The sequence below is a fragment of the Myotis brandtii genome, unplaced genomic scaffold (genome assembly GCF_000412655.1).
Source record: "Myotis brandtii unplaced genomic scaffold, ASM41265v1 scaffold187, whole genome shotgun sequence".
Classification (NCBI taxonomy): domain Eukaryota; kingdom Metazoa; phylum Chordata; class Mammalia; order Chiroptera; family Vespertilionidae; genus Myotis; species Myotis brandtii.
This window is the reverse complement of record NW_005356944.1, coordinates 3418323-3436276: the sequence shown is the minus strand read 5'-3', so window position 1 is coordinate 3436276 and position 17954 is coordinate 3418323. Positions and strand designations below refer to the sequence as shown.

General features: G+C 55.3%; 1 protein-coding gene across 2 annotated transcripts in view; it reads left to right on the top strand.

Moving 5' to 3' along the window:
* Window positions 1–17954, top strand: part of CPT1A (carnitine palmitoyltransferase 1A (liver)) — a 58215-nt gene that overhangs the window by 24411 nt on the left and 15850 nt on the right. For both annotated transcript variants that reach the window (XM_014538133.1, XM_005864361.2), the window contains exons 2-10: window positions 5244–5396; window positions 7680–7819; window positions 9233–9404; window positions 11217–11318; window positions 12465–12602; window positions 13409–13486; window positions 15110–15217; window positions 16186–16273; window positions 17748–17943. In XM_014538133.1, coding sequence (XP_014393619.1) covers window positions 5256–5396; window positions 7680–7819; window positions 9233–9404; window positions 11217–11318; window positions 12465–12602; window positions 13409–13486; window positions 15110–15217; window positions 16186–16273; window positions 17748–17943 — 1163 coding nt within the window. In that variant the 5' untranslated portion in view covers window positions 5244–5255. The remainder of the gene's footprint in view (window positions 1–5243; window positions 5397–7679; window positions 7820–9232; window positions 9405–11216; window positions 11319–12464; window positions 12603–13408; window positions 13487–15109; window positions 15218–16185; window positions 16274–17747; window positions 17944–17954) is intronic.

Below are 17954 nucleotides of genomic sequence, written 5' to 3'. Positions count from 1 at the left end.
ATTTAAAAATGTTTTCATTGATCTCAGAGAGCAAGAGAGAGGGAGAGAGCGATAGAAACCTCAATGATGAGAGAATCATTGATCGGCTACTTCCTGCACATCCCACATTGGGGATCAGGCCGAAAACCGGGCATGTGCCCTGACTGGGAATTGAACCGTGACATCCTGGTTCATAGGTCAACACTCAACCACTGAGCAACACCAGCCAGGCAGGATATATATATATAGCCGAGAGAATCATTGGCTGCCTCCTGCACAACCCTGTCCTGAGGATCGAGCCCGCAACCTGGGCATATGCCCTTGACTGGGAATCAAACCCAGGACCTTTCAGTCTGCAGACCGATGCTCTATCCTCTGAGCCAAACCAGCTAGGGCCAGGCAGGATATTTTTAAAAATGGATTTTTAAAGAGAGAGAGAGAGAGAGAGAGAGAGATAGACAGAGAGAGAGAAATGATAAACATCAATTTTGTTCCACTTATTTACAAATGCATTGGTTGATTCTTGTACCAGTATGTGCCCTGACAGGGGCTCAACCCTGCAACCTTGGGGTATGGGAACGGTGCTCCAACCCACTGAGCTACCCAACAGGACAGAGATGTGGATTTTTTAAATGGTTCTCACTCGGAGCCTCTTATTCTGGGCCTGGGTGTTTTCCTGAGAGCTGATTAGCGAGAGGTGCTTAGTGCTCTGTGCGGACCTCGGAGAATCTCTCCCCCTTAGTGGCCCTCGGGATGGTCTCCCGGTTCCCAGGCTCTGCTGGGGGCTTTGGCCCCAGGTGTGGTCCAGGAAGGAGGTCTGTGCCAGCCCCCTGGGGGTGGGGCTCCAGGTGGGCGCGCTCCACCTGCCGCCCAGAAGTGGTTTCTGGAAAGTGAAGGTGCACAGCCCCCAGGGCCTCCTTTCACCCAGCCAGCCCTGGGGAGGAGCAGCCAACTGTGTCCCCTGGAGGTGCTTCCCCCGTCACCCTGTTCCCTGCAGGAGCTGCTCATGCTGATGTGAGGGGACAGTGACTGACGGGCAAGAGGTGAAGCTCTCTTTTCTTCCATGTTCTCTTCTCCTTTCTTCTCTGTGACCTTTCTTTCCCCTTCTCCTTGCTTTTCTTGCCAGTCCATGTGTTCTCCCCGGAGCCACCTGAGAACTCGGGCGCAGGTGCCCGTTCTGTGCAGGCGTGTCCCTGCTGCCATGCCGTGTGGCTTTGTCCCCAGGGAAGCCACCTCTCTCCACCCAGGTAGATGGGTGCCCAGGTGGGGATGGTGGTGGGGAGTGCACACCTCAAAACCAGCAGGTGTCGAGTTCTCTGTGACCTTTCTTTCCCCTTCTCCTTGCTTTTCTTGCCAGTCCATGCGTTCTCCCGGGAGCCACCTGAGGACTCGGGCACAGGTGCCCGCTCTGTGCAGGCGTGTCCCCGCGGTCATGCCGCGTGGCTGTGCCCCCAGGGAAGCCACCTCTCTCCACCCAGGTAGATGGGTTCCCAGGTGGGGATGGTGGTGGGCGGTGCACACCTCTCAAAACCAGCAGGTGGCGAGTGAGGCCCGGGCTCCGTGGGCGATGGTGCGGCGGTCAGCAGTGGTGGGGACGGTGGGGAAAGATGGCCAGATTCATCCTCAGCGGACGTGCTTTGAGGTCTGTGGGGACGGTGCTGAGACAGCCGGCCTTGTGCGCAGGTAGAAGTTAAAGCCCCCGGCAGGGCCTGCGGTGCAGGGGGGCCCCAGCTCCGGAGACAGGGGGAGGTGGCAGCAGCAGCAGGTAAGGAGTAAGACCATCGAGCACCTGGAGACCTGATCCAGGAGGAAGTGGCTGGTTTAGTTGTGCCCTGCCTGTGAGACCCCAGCCCCGGCCCCAGAGGCGGAGGGGCGGCTACTCACCTGACTTTGGTGCCCTTTGCCGCTCCCCTGGAGGGCTGGAGGGATACCGAGGAGAGGCTGTCCAGGGTAGGTGGCCCGGATGCAGACCCAGGCCTGCCCTGCCAGCTGGCCCCAGGGCCTTCCTCTCACAGTGGGTGCGGGGTCCCAGCTGGGCTCAGCCCCCGCCGGGGTGGGTGTGTCTGGGATGCCAGGGAGAGCTGCAGACGGCAGTCTCGGGTCAGTGCACCAGATGCTAACAGCTGCCCACTCCGGGAGGGGAGGCCGGTGTTAGGTGTTCCTCCGTGTTTGCCGTGCGTCGAGACTTAAAACGTAAAGACAGAGGACAGTCCTCCTAATTGCCCGTGAATTTATTGACCGCTTGCCTCCTCCCCCGGGAGCTTCACCAGGCAGGTGGATTAGCTGCAGGGAGGGCACTCCAGGTGGCCCGGTCCTGGTTCAGCTGCTGGCACTCACGCCCCATGCTGGGAGGCTGCCGATCTGATTGGCCTCAGCAGCTGTCCATCTAGGGGGGCAGGATGGCTTTCAGCAGGCCTGGGAGCCTGGGTCAGAGCAGGAACATTCTAATTCTGACCCAGGGGTTTCCAGAAAACGGCCGGGCTGTTTTCCAAAGGGGCTGCCCGTTTTGCATCCACCAGCGCTGGTGGGACCCTGCTTTCCCCACACCCTCGCCAGCCCTCCTCACAGTCCTTTCGGTTGTAGCCATGCTGGTGGGTGTGACATGGCCTTTGTTTTTTCTTACATAGATTTTACTTTTTTTTTTATGTTATCCTCCCCTGAGGATGTTTTCTATGGATTTTATTTTTAAAAATTTTGAAGGATTTTAAGAGAGAGAGATCAATGGACGTCACTCCAGCCAGCGTAGCCACCTGGCCAGGGCTTGCTGTGGTTTTGGTCTGCATGTCTCTGATGGCGACAGGAGGCCGTATTCCAGATATAAATACTGTTAAGCACCCACGGACTGAGGTGGCATTTTAGCTCATTAGAGTGGCACAGGGAGCTTTTCAAGCCGCTGGACGGCCGTTCACTAATTCCCGCTTAGGGCTGGAGGAGGGACAGGCCGGCTCAGGACAGCCACCGTGGCTACTGCACAACGAGAAACAAGTTGTGTGTTTCAGGGGCATGTAGGATCTCATATTTGTCATTAGGCTGAACCAGTCAAAACAAGCAAATCCTTAGTTAAATGCCGTTCTGACAAGGCCATAGGGAGCTGCGGGCGCGCTCAGTCCGCCTCTCCCAGCAGCGGCCGGGCTCCTGAGCAAAAGCCCACGAGCGCCTTCGCACGGAGTCGCCTACAAACACTAGGTTTATATTGAATCGGCTGCCATTGGGGATCCCTTCTCGTCCTGTGCAAAGCCCTTGAGAGATCGTGCACATCCTCGTAAGGGTGGCCGGTCACATCATTTTATTCGCCATGATGCCTTGGGTGGGGTGCGGGGCTGAGTGGCCGGGAGGCCCTGGGGGAATCTTACAGCCCGTTCACTAATTCCCATGGATATTTTTTGAGAAATGGGTCCAAAGCTGTTTGTTTGGGTGCCGTCTTCAATATTCACAATCACCTGTGCCAAGCCTTTGCCTAGAGAGCTTGCTGCTTTCAGAAGCCGGGTCCAGCCCTGGCCGGGTGGGTCGGCTGGTTGGAACGTAGTCCCATACACCAAAAGGCTGTGGGTTCGATTCTCAGTCAGGGCACATACCTCGGTTTCGGGTTTGATCTATATGGGAGGCAACCAGTCGATGCCTCTCTCTCCGAAATTGGACAGGCTCCAGCAGCTTGCTCCGTGTCTGCTAAATAGAATGTGAATATTCTGGAGTGCTTGCAGATTACAGTAAGCTAAGGTTATACCGCGGTTGTTGTGTTTTGGGTTTTTTTTTTGTTTATTTGTTTATAGGGTTTTTTTGGTTTGTTTTTCCAAAATCATTATAACAGACATTCCCAGGTGTGCCCATCCCAGCCTGTCCCTCTGCCCCCGGCGACATCAGACGTGAAGGAAGAAGCAGCCACAGCACAGGCCTTTCTGTCCCAAAGGCAGACCCTGCAGGGATGTGGCGGGCCACACCCAGTCCTGCACTCCCGCCCCCGCCTGTCCTCCCGCCCTGGGCCTCTCCCTGGCTGGGAAGGGCTCCGCCGGGCAGATGGCTCAACCTGACGCCTGTTAGGAGCAGGCAGCCTCCTGCCCCCTCCGTTCCCACTCGGGGCCACTCGCCTGGTACACCCCCAGCCTCTTCCTGGTCTTGCCCTGGCCCACCCCCGAGGCCCACGCCCTGTTGAACGAACAAATGAATGACAGTCCCGTGCCTTTCCTGGACTTGCTCAAAGCTTCGTTTGGTCTGGTCGGCTGAAGGTCAGGCTGATTTGACTTTTGTAACTGGGCATCTTTGTAACCGCCCCACCTCTGCACGTAATAGGCTTAAATGGGTTAAAAAACGGGGGAAATTGCACGTAATGAGAAAAGATACCATGCAATTTTAGGTTCTTATTATGGTGTGGGATGGTTTTTTTCCTCTCTTATAGCTGCCTTTAAAATAAAAGAGAGTCATTGATCAGCTGCCTCCTGTATGCCCCCCCCCCCACTGGGGATCGAGTCCACAACCCAGGCATGTGCCCTTGACTGGAATCGAACCCAGGACCCTTCAGTCCACAGGCCAACGCCCTGTCCACTGAGCCAAACCAGCTGGGTCTCTTAGCTGCCTTTTAATCCACCTTATCCACATGCTGCTCTGTGCAGACCATTCAGGAGATGGTGGGCTCGCTCACCCTCAGAAGGCGGCAGAGGGGCCGGCAGGTGGGGGAGGCTGTGAGGGCAGTAGCAGCTTCTAGGGGCCTCGTGTCCCTGGAAGATGGGAGCCTGGATGATGGGAGACAAAGGACATACTGTAGACTCTGAAAAAGCTCAAATGAAATGTGCTTTTGTTGGCGGGGGCGGGGTGAGTGGGACAGGGGAGCCTGCCCAGGGTCTGTGCCCGGGTCAGGTAAGTGCTCCTGGAATGTTCAACCCCTTGGGGCTTGATTTCAGTCCCAGCCTCCGAGGAGGAAGGCCAGCTCCGTCCTAGGCTTCCGGGTCTGGCTCTCATGGTGCCTAAAATCGTTTCTCAAGGCACCAAGCACTGGCACACCGGAGGCCAAGGTGTCGGTCCGCCGCCCTACCTAAAGATAAGGGTTCAGGGCCACAGTGACTCATTTGTGGCCTCCAGGTGGCTGGAGGGCAGGGACTGGATTTGCTTCTGCTGCACAGCCACCACCTTCCTGTGTCAACTGGGTGGGGCCCGGGCTGCTGGCCAGGAGGGGGAGCTGGTGGGAGGGCCAGGGCCAAGGGTCAGAGGGAAGGGTTTCCGAGGGTAAGGACAAATTACACTTCTATATAATCCTCTCCGTCTCTTCCCAGGTGACCCTAAAGATGGCAGAGGCTCACCAGGCTGTGGCCTTCCAGTTCACGGTCACTCCCGACGGCATCGACCTGCGGCTGAGTCATGAGGCCCTTAAGCAGATCTATCTGTCCGGACTTCATTCCTGGAAGAAGAAGTTCATTAGATTCAAGGTTTGCAGACACTTGTTTAAATGTGGGCCGTCTCCCCTGGAACGCAGAACCGTTCTCGGGGTGCTTTGGCAGTGTCCACATTTCTGAGTGGTAATTGGCACATAATTCGTATCTTCGTGGCACCTAAGGCTCATGCGACACGGTGACATATATTGACTCGCTGAATTCTTCAATGCTGGAGGCAGGTGGGGCCCCTGTCAGGCAGGCGAGGAGGTCGGGGCTCAGAGCGGGTGAGTGCCCACTTGGTGGAGCAGAGTGAGGACAAGCACCCGTGCCTCCTGCTCACCTTCTGGAGTCATGGTGTTTCCGGCGAAGCTGCAGGGAGTCTGTGCAACAGGTGTCTCGCTGATAAAATAGTCAAACATTGACGGATATGCACGCACATTCAAGGGCAGCTGCCTTCGCACGTTCTCAGTTCTGTTTCCTCGAAAGAGGACAGTTAATCCCTATTTGAAACACGTGTCTCGTTTTTAATTTAGTTTATTTTAAAAATCACAGAACGAGGAGTGGAGGTGGGGGAGGGCGTGGAGGAGGTGGAGGAGGGTAAATGATGATGGAGGAAAAATAAGAGAGGAAAACATAAAGTGAAAATTACAGAAGGAATAAATAATGCTATGTTTAAAAAATTCAAGCAAATGAAAGGGCATCAAGTGAAAAGTGAATGTCCCCCCCTCTCCTTCCCCCTCAGAGTAGATTGCACAGTTGGTGTTTTTTATTTGTTGTTAGTCCTCACCCGAGGATATTTTCCCATTGATTTTTTTTTTAGAGAGAGAGAGAGAGGGGAAGGGACGGGGAGAGACAGAGAGAGAAACATCGATGTGAGAGAGACACATAGATTGGTTGCCTCCCACATGTACCCCTGACCAGGGCCAGGGATTGACCCTGCAACCCAGGTATGCGCCCTTGACCGGAATTGAACCTGGGACCCTTTAGTCCGTGGGCTGATACTCCAACCACTGAGCCAAACCGGCGAGGGCCAGTTGGTGTCTTTATCCTCATTTTCCTTTTTAGAGGGTGGCAAAGGCCCGGGAGCTAGAGTAGGTGAGAGCAGTGACATAGGAGGCGGACCTGGCTGGACAGGTTGCCTGGGCTTAGCTTGTGGGTTCTGGGGCCCAGGTACCAGAGGGATCACACACATCCTGTCCCCCCGTGGGCACCGGAAGTGGAGGAGGACGCCGAGAGCTCCTCATCACTTACAAATAGAAAATACGAAGTGGGGGGCAGAGGGGTGGCCGTCATTTCAACCCAGTGGAAATACTGTTCCTGATTTTAAAGACCTTGTCGTGCAGCTGAGAAAGCGAGAACAATAGGTACAAAAACAAATGACCTAAACAGTGCGTGGCCGCCGGTAGCGAAGGGTTTATTAGAAGAGCACGTCATCTCCCAGCGGAGGAGGGCGGGGTGGGCAGGGCTCGCAGCAGCTGCAGGCGGAGGGTGGGGTGAGCGGGAGACACTTCACCTAGAACCCCCTTCCCTCCACGTTCAATGGGCTTAATTCCACCCCCCACCCCTTTAAAAATATCTCTTGCCTCCCGAGGATGGGAAAGCCAACGGAAATAGCTTGTAGGGATGCAAGCATCTTCTAAAAAAATGCAGATAAAGCGTTGAGAGTTTTTAATCCATCGTCGTGGTCAAATCAATCTCTTATTTGTGGCCTCAGGGAGGATTTTTTTACTTGGAATTTGGAAACATACACAGAAGTCAAGAGAAGAAGGAGCCACACTGCTCACCTCCCAGTGTCCACTGCTAACATTTTGCCAGTTTTGATTCATTTTCCTTCACCCCCCTTCCTGCTACTCTTTGGGTTTTTTTGAGGGGGGGTAGGGGAGGGTTTGTCTGAAGTATCTTACAGCATGTTCTCTACATGGAGTGAGGTCTCCTGCAAACACTTCAGGATGCCATGGCATCTCGATTTGGGGCAGGGGTAGGGGAGTGAGGGGTGGGGGAGTGAGGAGTGGATTTGGAGAGGGCAGTCCCGAGCATCTGGGGTGTAGCAGGTTGGGGAGGGGCCTTCATGGTTGGCTCAGCGACATCCTTAATCCACGGGTGTCATTCATCAGTCTGGGTGGGGCTCGGGAATCTGAATGCTAAACTCAGGTGATTCTAATGTCCTGGGGTCCCTTGGGGGTCACTTGGGCTCAGAAGTCGAGGAAGGGATGGCTGGAGGCTCCTGCAGCTGCAGCTGGAGGCTCTGGGGGAGATGGTTGGTGGCGACAGCGTGGTCGCCTGCTGCAGACACCCCCTCCCACTGCCTGACGTTGCTTGCGGCGCCTGTCTTTTTAGAATGGCATCATCACCGGCGTGTACCCGGCGAGTCCCTCCAGTTGGCTCATTGTCGTGGTGGGCGTGATGTCCACCATGTACGCCAAGATCGACCCCTCGCTGGGGATCATTGCGAAGATCAACCGGACCCTGGACACGACGTGAGTGATCCTCCGTGTTCTCGGGCCGGCTCTCCTCCTGTGTGTCTCCGGCTAAGGCTCCCACTGTCCCTGAGCAGTTCCGGTCCGTCACTAGGAAATAACAGGCCCCACGCCCTCGGGCCACGAGCGGGCTTTGTTTTTCCGGCCAGGACTTGCTGTGGAATTGGGTCCTTTAGGGGCGCGAAGCAGCTCGCGGGTGCGTGTGCCCGCCTGGCTCCCGGGCTGCTGTTGGGGCCTGGCCTGAGCATAAGCCAGCACCTTGCTGGTTGTTCGGATTTAAATTCTGTTCCTTCAGAAGCCCTTGGACTCAGCTCCAGCTGAGTGGCCCGCAGCCTCACGTGCCTCGGGAACGCTGGCCCTGCCTTTATAAGCATCTGCAAGGCCCTATGAGAGCTCCCTGCCCTGTCAGTGGAAGGGCGCCTGCCCTGGACGCCTGCCAAGTGCCCGGGCTGCCTGCGGGCAGGGACCGCGCCACCCCGGCCCCGGCCTCTCTCCTTTCATCCTTCGGTTCCCACCCGCAGGCTGTCATGCCAGTCTTACCTGCTCCTCTCACTGGCGTGGGTTTGCCACCGACGCTTAATTTGCTCTCCCCTGTGGCTGGCTCTTAACGCTGGGTTATACTTGGAAGTGCTGGCTGTTTAGAGCCCTTCAGTCTGGATCTTTACAAGACTTGTTTCTTTGTCCCTCTCAACCCATGGTGGTAGCTGGGCCGCCCCTGTCCCACGTTTAGAAAGCGCAGGCTGGGAGCCGTGGGAACTGTCTTCGTGGGGCAGGCGCGGTGTTCGCGTGGAGCACGTCTCTTACAGGAGCTTGTCTGCTCATGCTTTTTGTGGCGGTGCCTTCGGTTTATGTGGACGCAGTCCCGGGCCTGCCGTTTCTTTGCTAATGTGAAACGCTGTGTGGATTTTGTGCATCGAGGAAGTGTGTGTGTCTGCTTCCTTCGGTGATGTAGCGCGTAGACATCAAAAGTGCAGGTCGTCTCAGAGGCGGGTCCTCACGTCCCCGCGTCCAGGTTTGCTTGGGGACCGGCTGTCGGAAAAGAACGCACAGGTTTTCCATGGAGGCGACAGTTCAGCCTGAACTCAAGGTTTGACAGGCTCAGAAAGATGCAAGTTTTGTAGCAAAGGCATTTGCGGGGTTTGGTGCCACTGAAGCATTTCAGAGTGTCCGGTTGATGGTTTCCAAATATCGGAGACTCCTTCCGGTCGCACGTTGGTTTGTTTTATAAACCTTGGTGATAAAAACACCGAGCTTTTACTTTGTAAACGTTCTGCAGTTCCCCCAAACCGCGGGAGCTAAAAGCAAAGCCACAGAGACGCGTGCGTGGCTGCACATCGCCTCGTGTCCGGGGTCGCTTCTCAGCCTCCTTTGCCGGCTCACGTGCCCCCGGCTTGTCGCGTCTTGTCCCGGCAGGGGCAGCATGTCCAGCCAGACGAAGCACGTGGTCAGCGGCGTGCTGTTCGGCACGGGCCTGTGGGTGGCCCTGATCTTCACCATGCGGTACTCCCTGAAGGTGCTGCTGTCCTACCACGGCTGGATGTTCGCCGAGCACGGCAAGATGAGCCGCGCCACCAAAGTCTGGATAGTAAGTGGACGCTCCCTGGGCCCAGAGCTGCTGTGGGTTTTTCTAGCCGCGTTACCCAGACGTGATTGACAGGCGAAAGGCGAGGCTGTGGGGCCTGGGCAGCCGCTGTGTTTGGAGAGAAGTGGACGCCCGGGCGGCCGTCACCGCTGTCGGGGACACAAACTTAACATCCCCCCAACGTCTCCTCGGGTCCCCCCTTTCTCCTGTAGTCTTAGGCCCTGTGTTGCGCAGTAAGTCTCCGGAACTTATTTATTTCACGGAGCTGAAACTTTGTACCCTTTACCCGTCGCAACTTCGCTCCCCACCCCGGGTAGGCCCATCCGTGCTGGTCTGTCGCTTGGACAGTGAGGTCCCGGCATTTGTCCTTCGGTGCTTGGCTCATCTCACGGAGCTTTTACTTTTTCTTTTAAGAATATTTTTATTGATTTCAGAGAGGAAGGGAGAGGGGGGGAGAGAGAGAGAGGATACATGTTGAGAGAGAATCATCGATTGGCTGCCTCCTGCACGGCCCCCACTGGGGTGGGAGACCCCAACCTGAGTATGTGCCCTTGACTGGAATTGAACCCGGAACCCTTCAGTCCACAGGCCAACGCTCTATCCACTGAGCCAAACTGGCCAGGGCAGCTTTTACTTTTTAAAGAAAGAGCCTCACAGGGCCTTCTCTCCCTTTGACCCCTGGTGTCCTAGGAGTCGCTCTAATTGCCGGGGAGGGTGGATTCACTGTGACTCATAAGTTTGGGACGAAGGCCATTTTCTAAATGATGTGAATTCTGAGCATTTTATGTTTGTCCGCTGGGTGGGTCCTCCAGGTCGTCCATGAAATAGAAGTGTCACTTTTTTGTAGCTTTTCTCACTTGAGGTCACGGTTAAGTGGCTTCCCCAGCGGACCAGGCCTCCCTGACTCCCGCTGAGCTTCTAGTAATTTCCACCTGCTCTCTCACCCTTGGCCCGCGAGTGGGGCGTGTGCCGTGTGCGTGGCCGTCTGTGCCGCTGTCAGCGCTGCTGGCTGTCTGCCGGCTGCTGGCCGCCAACCCCGGGGCTGCTAGTGAGAGAGGCTTGTCGCCACCTCCTGTGTGAGCCCACTGCACCCCCCACCCCACCCTCCACCCACCACTCTTTTCCAAACCGACTTCTGCTGCTGCTTCATTAGGTTTTCTAATTCTCGGAGAAGCCGAATCTAACACCCAGAGGGGACGCCGAGATGGGTTCCCACACTTTACAGAATAAGTTCCATGAGGCGCCCTGGATGGCTGGTGCCCAGTTGGGTCAAGAATCATGCCCCTCACCCCCTTTTCCCCCGTGAGCCCTGGGCATTCCTTTGAGGTCTGGTCGGCGTGACATGACCAGTTGTTGCACCAGGTTTAGATCATTGCAGCCTAAACAAGGCCGATGGCAGGCAAGTGTGCTGTCCACTGGCCTTGACTGTGACCGAAAGGGCCACACTGCTCCTGCTGGGCGCGGCGTGAGGCCCAGGCACCTCGGTCGGCCCTTCTCGCTGCCGACAGAGCCTTGAGCCGATTCTGAGACCAGGACTAGGAGGGTGGTTTCCCCACGGGCAGAGGCGGTCCGACTGCACCACCAGGGGCCCGAGGGCGGACACCGCCGGACGGCGTGGGCCATTTCACGGCACCCGGCAGACCTGGGCCTTCGTTCAATCTGGTCATTTGGGGTCACCTGTGTCTTTGCGGAGCCTGCGAGGGTTGGGGCAGAAAATGGAGTTGGGGAAAATAAACCACAGAAAACTGTAAGTTGTAGACCCTTGAGAACTGGTGTCAGGTTGTCTCAACTTTTAAAGTGAACTTTTTTTTTAAGGGGATGGTCAAGCTCTTCTCAGGCCGGAAACCCATGCTGTACAGCTTCCAGACGTCCCTGCCGCGCCTGCCCGTGCCCGCCGTGAGGGACACCGTGAGCAGGGTGGGTGTCGCTTCGGGGTCACAGAAAATCCGCTCGGAAATGCCCGTCGTCGAGGGATTGAGGTTTATGACTTAAAGACGATATTCGTCATTTGGGTGTGTTAGCGCCCAGCAGTGGCTGAGGCTGTGGCAGGAAATATTTTTTCCAATCAGCACATCTTAGGTGTTTTTATCCGCTCCCCCCCATCCCCTCCGCTTAGATGTTTTTTAATAAAAGGCATCATATATGGTAGTGAAACCACTTGGCAAATTTTTAAAACAACTTTGTTGACATATAATTCACATACCATATAACTCACTCCAAATGTCCACTTCAGTTCTATCCACTGAGCCAAACCGGTTAGGGCAACTTGGCAAATTTTTAAAACAACTTTGTTGAGATATAATTCAACATACCATATAACTCACTCCAAGTGTTTCAGAGATTTTGTTAGATTCCATTACTAACTGTTTTGGTTTTTAAATCCTCACCCGAGGACACATTTTTATTTTAGACAGAATGTGGGGGGGGAGGGGGGGAGAGAGAGAGAGTGTGTGTGATGTGAGAGAGAAACATTGATCTGTTGTCTCCCGTACGCTCCTGGACTGGAGACTGAACCCGCAACCTATGTGTGTGTCCTGACTGGGAATCAAACCCAAGACCTTTTGGGGTATGGATGGCACTCCAACCAACTGAGCCGCCCAGCGGGGCATTACTAATTATTTTAAGTTGTGCCCTGTCATTGTTCCGGCTCCTCCTTCTGTCCTGGCGTCCGGGGCACTGGGCAGCGCTGCCCGTGCTTGGCGCCCCCGTGCTATCACGCTGCAGCCCAGTGAGAACGGAGCTCCTGTCAGGGCCAGGGACTGCGGAAAAGACCCCCCTGAAATGTCCTCGTTAACATTTTTAAAACATCGATCTGGTCCGTCTGGAAGTCACGTTGGTGATTTTCTGGTGGCGCAGGATCTGGGGAGCTTGCAGGCCAACAGAGGACGAAAGGAGTCATTGTTTAATTATCAGGAACCCAAGTCATCGTTTAGCGTTGGAGTTAGCCATCCGGCGAGAGGACCGGCAACTCGGGGGAAGACTTCGCCACCTTTTCAACATGTTTGCCTTTTCTCGGAGGAAGCTGTGTGCTAACCGGGCTTGTGTTTTCCTCGTTAACCCCAGTATCTGGACTCGGTGAAGCCCCTCATGAAGGAAGCCGACTTTAAGCGGATGACGGCTCTCGCCGAAGATTTTGCCGTCAGCCTCGGGCCAAAGTTGCAGTGGTATCTGAAGTTAAAATCCTGGTGGGCTACCAACTACGTAAGTGTGTGCCCACGCTTTTTCTTGATGGAATTCTAATCAAGAAAGTAGATTCCTTGTGTGAGAAATACTAGTCAGTTCCGGGAACATCTGGGCATCCCCATGCGTGGTGGCCAGAGGGGACATTTGGCGGGTGGGGGTGGGGGCCTAGGTTTTGAGGAACAGCTGATGTGGAAGAGAGGTGTTGGCTGTGACCCAGACACAACCAGCGCCGGGGCTAGCAGTGGGCGTGGTGCAGGGAATGAGAGACAGGGCATATTCCCCTTTGGAGCAGGTGCTGGGGGCACAGGTGTGTTGAATTCAGTTAGACTCTTCCCTGCACACCAGTCTGCGTGAATAGCACTTCAACACGACGTACAGAAAAGTGGTCTCTTGGTCCAGGAGGCTGTGAATGGTCCCGAAGCCCGTAGGTGTGGTCAGGAAGAGGTTGCTGCTTGGGGGTGAGGGTGGGGGGGGGACATTGGCACGTCCTGCGGGGAGTGAGAACCGCACTCGAGGCTCCGAAAGGGACGGACCAGAACTGAGAGGTGGCTGCTCCGGAGAGCCCAGAAGCCGGGGGAGGAGACGGGTCTTCGTCGCCGTTGGGATCGTTTTCATTGCTGAGAAATGCCAGCTGGCACACACTGACCACCCTTTCCCACTGGGCCGTGTGCTTCAGCCACCTGTAACGTGAAGGTGACCTGCCTTCTGGCCACGTCATGACCTTAAAAAAACCCACTTTCCATCCCCCCGTCTTCTTGCACGAAACACCCCCAGCCCCGGGGGCCACTGCCCCTCTGGTTGAGCTTGTCTGTTGGCACCAACAGGTGAGCGACTGGTGGGAGGAGTACATCTACCTGCGCGGACGGGGGCCGCTGATGGTGAACAGCAACTACTACGCCATGGTGAGTCCTCCAGGTGGCGGTGAGTCCTCCGGGCGGCGGTGGCTGCCGCCTGCGGCTGTGCTGGGGAGGCTCGAGGGACTGACCGGGCCCCTCCTGTTCTGCCACCTCTGCCCACGGCTTCACACCCACCAGGGCACCCAGGACCCGCTTCCCACACCAGAGAACCAGGTGCCCTCAGGGTCCCTCAAGGCGCCTGCAGAGAAACGTGGGTCGCAGGAATGCCCTTGTGCAGCCCAGCAAAGCGCGTGCCTGCCCGTTTCCTCGGGCGCTGCATGGACAGCAGGGCCAGCGAGGCGTGAAGGGCTCAGGCGGCAGGGGGCGCCCCCGGCCTGCCCGCTGAGCTTGGTCCTGCTCCCCGAGACACTGGAGGCACTGGCCTGTCACGTGTCAGGGTCACGTGTCTGGTCTGGTGAGGCACATGCCGCATGCCTTTGTTCAGTTAGAAGCCCCTCAGTTGGGGGTCCAGGGCATCGTGTAATAAGTGGCAAATCCAATTTTTTCTCTTTCGCGTTCTGTTCTTTACCTCCTTTTATTTTCTCCCCTATTTCTCTTTATCATTTGTTCTTTCTACTTTTTTTCTTAAAATATATTCTTATTGATTTCAGAGAGGATGGTAGAGGGATAGAGAGAGAAACATCAATGAGGAGAGAGAATCATTGGCTGGCTGCCTCCTGCAGCCCGCAACCCCCTTGGCTGGAATCGAACCTGGGACCCTTCCGTCCACAGACTGACACTCTATCCACGGAGCCAAACCAGCTAGGGATCGTTCCTTCTACTTTTTTCCTTGTTAGATTCTCTTCTTTTTCCTTTAACTTTCCTCCCATCAGAACACTCTCAGACTGACAGAAGCTGTCGGCCTGCTCCTGGGACCCTGAGAGCACGCGGCCCTTCCTTCCGAAGTGTCGGGGTCACGCTCTCTCAAGTGTAGTCGGACCCCAGTCCTCTCTTCCCGTCACGGCAAATGGCCCTTAGAAACGGGTCTCAAGACTTAGAAGCTGCGGGCGCGGTGCTGCTTGATGGGGAAGGTTCCTTTAACCCGTTACTCCCGACCCGAGGACCGCCTGTCCGCTTGCTCTGCAAGCTTATTCCTTCCGATGCATTAGATGAGGGCATTTGGGACAAAGCACTGTTACCTCCTTTCAATTCGAATGACAGCCATTTAAAATCTAATTTTAAAATAGACTCTTACCTTTCCCAGCCCAAGGATTATTTGGGGGCTTGTGTTCTTATAAAACATGAAGAAGCCCTGGCTGGGTGGCTCAGTTGGTTGGAGTGTTGCCCGTACATCAAAAGGTTGCAGGTTCAATACCCGGTCGGGGCACGCTTGGGAGGCAACCGATTGACGTTTCTCTCTCACATCGACGTTTCTCTGCTCGCTCTCTCTCTCTCTCTCTCTCTGTCTGTCTCTCTAAAAATCAATGAAAACCTTCTCAGGTGAGGATTAAAAATAAATAATAATAAAGTTGGCCAAGTGTAGGGAAGGAGATGAGTTTATTTTCTAGCAGAGCAGGCGTGATTTCCCTCACGGGGGGGTGACTGCAGCGTCGACGGCTCCGCCGTGTGCCCGCCTCCGCCGGTCTGCCCCTGCGAGCACGCTCCCTGCTGACACGCGTTCCATTTCAGGATTTTCTGTACGTGTTGCCCACGCACATCCAGGCCGCCAGGGCGGGCAACACCATCCACGCGATCCTGCTGTACAGGCGCCAGCTGGACCGGGAGGAGCTCAAACCGGTGAGCCAACAAACCGCTTTTTCTGAAAACACTCTCACAGCTCTGCTGAGGAATGCTCGACTTATTGCACAGTGTGCAAGTTCTGACACACGCGTGCACATCCTGCACACCCCACAGCCATGGCGGCGAGCACAGCCAGCCCTCTAGAGTTCCCTGGGCGCCCTGTGACCTGCCTCCTGCCCCCTGTCCCTTCCTGCGCCCCCTCCCCACCCATCACCCGCCAGGTCACTCCTGGTCCGCCTTCCATCACTCTAGGCCGGCGGTCACCACCCGGTGGTCCGTGAGGTCCGGAAGGTTGGCGACCGCTGCTCTCGGCTGCTTTGGGTTTCCCAGAGCTTTATGTGAGCGGGAGTATACAGGGTGCACTTCTGGGGTGTGGCTATGTCTGATGTACTTCTATAATTTGCCCCTTGAAGAAACTTTTGTTCACTTTTTTTTAATGCAAAGGAAATATTTTATTTATTTAAATTTTATTTTATTTCTTCTATCACCATGTATCCCCTCTCTGCCTTCTTCCACCTCCACCCCTCCCTTTCCACGCCCGAAATCACCACACTCTCACCGTGAGTCTCTCTCTCTTTTTTTTTCTTTTTTTGCTCAATCCTGCCTTCCCCCAGCCCCCCTCCCTCTTGTTTGCTCTGGAAGGGAAATAATTTAGCTGGTGAACCCTCAGGAATAAGACATGCCTTTCGTGAATGCCCTTTGGTTGAAGTGTCGGTTTGTACACACAGGACGGGTCAGTGTGTATTTCAGGGCTGGTGGCGTGGGAAGCCGTGCCCTGGCGAGGCCCTGCAAGTCCCCAGGGAAGCCGGGTGCCCTGGGGAACGGCTGATCCTTACGGAGTTAGGGAAAGATCAAGCCAGACCAGGCCCCACGCGCAGAGCACAAAGCCGGCATCGCACGCGTGCTGCTCATTTGCTCCTTTGTCCTCCGCTCACTTTCCCGTTTGGCACGTGTTTCTGTTGCAGATTCTCCTCATGGGCTCCACAGTCCCGCTCTGCTCCGCGCAGTGGGAGCGGATGTTCAACACGTCCAGGATCCCGGGAGAGGAGACGGGTGAGTGCGCCGCCACGGTCTTCTCGCCAGCGTCCCAGACCTTTTACCTCCCGGTGAAATTTATTCCTCAGTGTTTTATTCTTTTTGATGCAGTTATAAATGGAATTTTTTTTCTTTTTTAAATATATTTTTTAATTGATTTCAGAGAGAGAAGGAGAGGGACAGGGAGAGGGAGAGAGAGAGAGAAGCATCAGTGAAAGAGAATCATTGATCGGCTGCCTCCAGCACATCCCCTACTGGGGATGGAGCCCACAACCTGGGCATGTGCCCTTGGCCAGAATTGAACTCAGGACCCTTCAGTCCGCAGGCCGACTCTCTATCCACTGAGCCAGACTGGCTAGGGCAGGATTTTTTTCTGAATTTCTTTTTCTGGTAGTTCATTATTAGTATACTATAGGGTGTCCCAAATTCACGCAAGATTTGAAATTGAATTGAATTGCAAATCTTGCGTGAATTTTGGGACACCCTTTAGAAGCCCAGCGCACAAAATCACGCGGCCACGCCCACCTGCACATGCCCCGCCCACCTGCGCAGGTCTTTGGTCGTTACGGCCACAGGCCTTTTATAATATAGATAGAAATGCAGCTGATTTTTGTATCCTGCAATTTTATACTGAATTTTTTTATAAATATTTTATTGATTTTTTACAGAGAAGAAGGGAGAGGGACAGAGAGTTAGAAACATGGATGAGAGAGAAACATCGATCAGCTGCCTCCTGCACGCCCCCTACTGGGGATGTGCCCGCAACCCAGTACATGCCCTTGACCGGAATCGAACCTGGGACCCTTGAGTCCGCAGGCCGACACTCTATCCACTGAGCCAAACCGGTTCGGCTATACTGAAATTTTTAAATAATATTTTTAGAAGGGAGAAAAAGAGAGCGAAACATCATTTTTTGTTTTTCCACTTATTTATGCATTCATTCATGGGTTGATTCGTGTATGTGCCCTGACCAAGGATTGACCCTGCAACCTTGGTGTAGTGGGACGGCGCTCTAACCCACTAAGCCACCCGGCCAGGGCTCTACTGAATGTGTCAGTTCTGACAGTTTCTTGGTGCAATCGGCAGGGATTTCTACATACAGTATCAAGTCATCTGTAAATAGTGACAGTTTTCTTTCTTCCTTTCCAAGTTAGACAAGCCCACAGCGGACATACTGAGCTGAGAGCGCTCTCTCTCAGACCAGGCACTGGGTCCTCTCTCAATTCCTGCACGTCCGTGTGAGGGACCCTACAGGCTCCGGGAGGGTTCAGTCAGTGGCCCGAGCTGATGCGTCTCACGATGGCCGAGCGGAGCCTCGAGTCAGGCCTGTCTGACTCCAGAGCCCTCGGCTCTGACCCTGTACTTAACCCCGCTCCACCCCCCCCCAGACAGGAGGAGCGGACGGGGGGCCGCAGGGAGCCGGCGGGTGCGGCCTCGGCGCCGTCCCCCCTCCTCTAACCTGTGGGGGTTTTGTCTCGCCCGCACCCCGCAGACACCATCCAGCACGTCAGGGACAGCCGGCACATTGTCGTGTTCCACAAGGGCCGCTACTTCAAGGTCTGGCTGTACCATGACGGCCGGCTGCTGCGGCCCCGCGAGCTCGAGCAGCAGATACAGCGGATCCTGGATGACCCGTCGGAGCCTCAGGCCGGGGAGGCCAAGCTGGCGGCCCTCACAGCGGGAGACAGGTGTGTGCCCG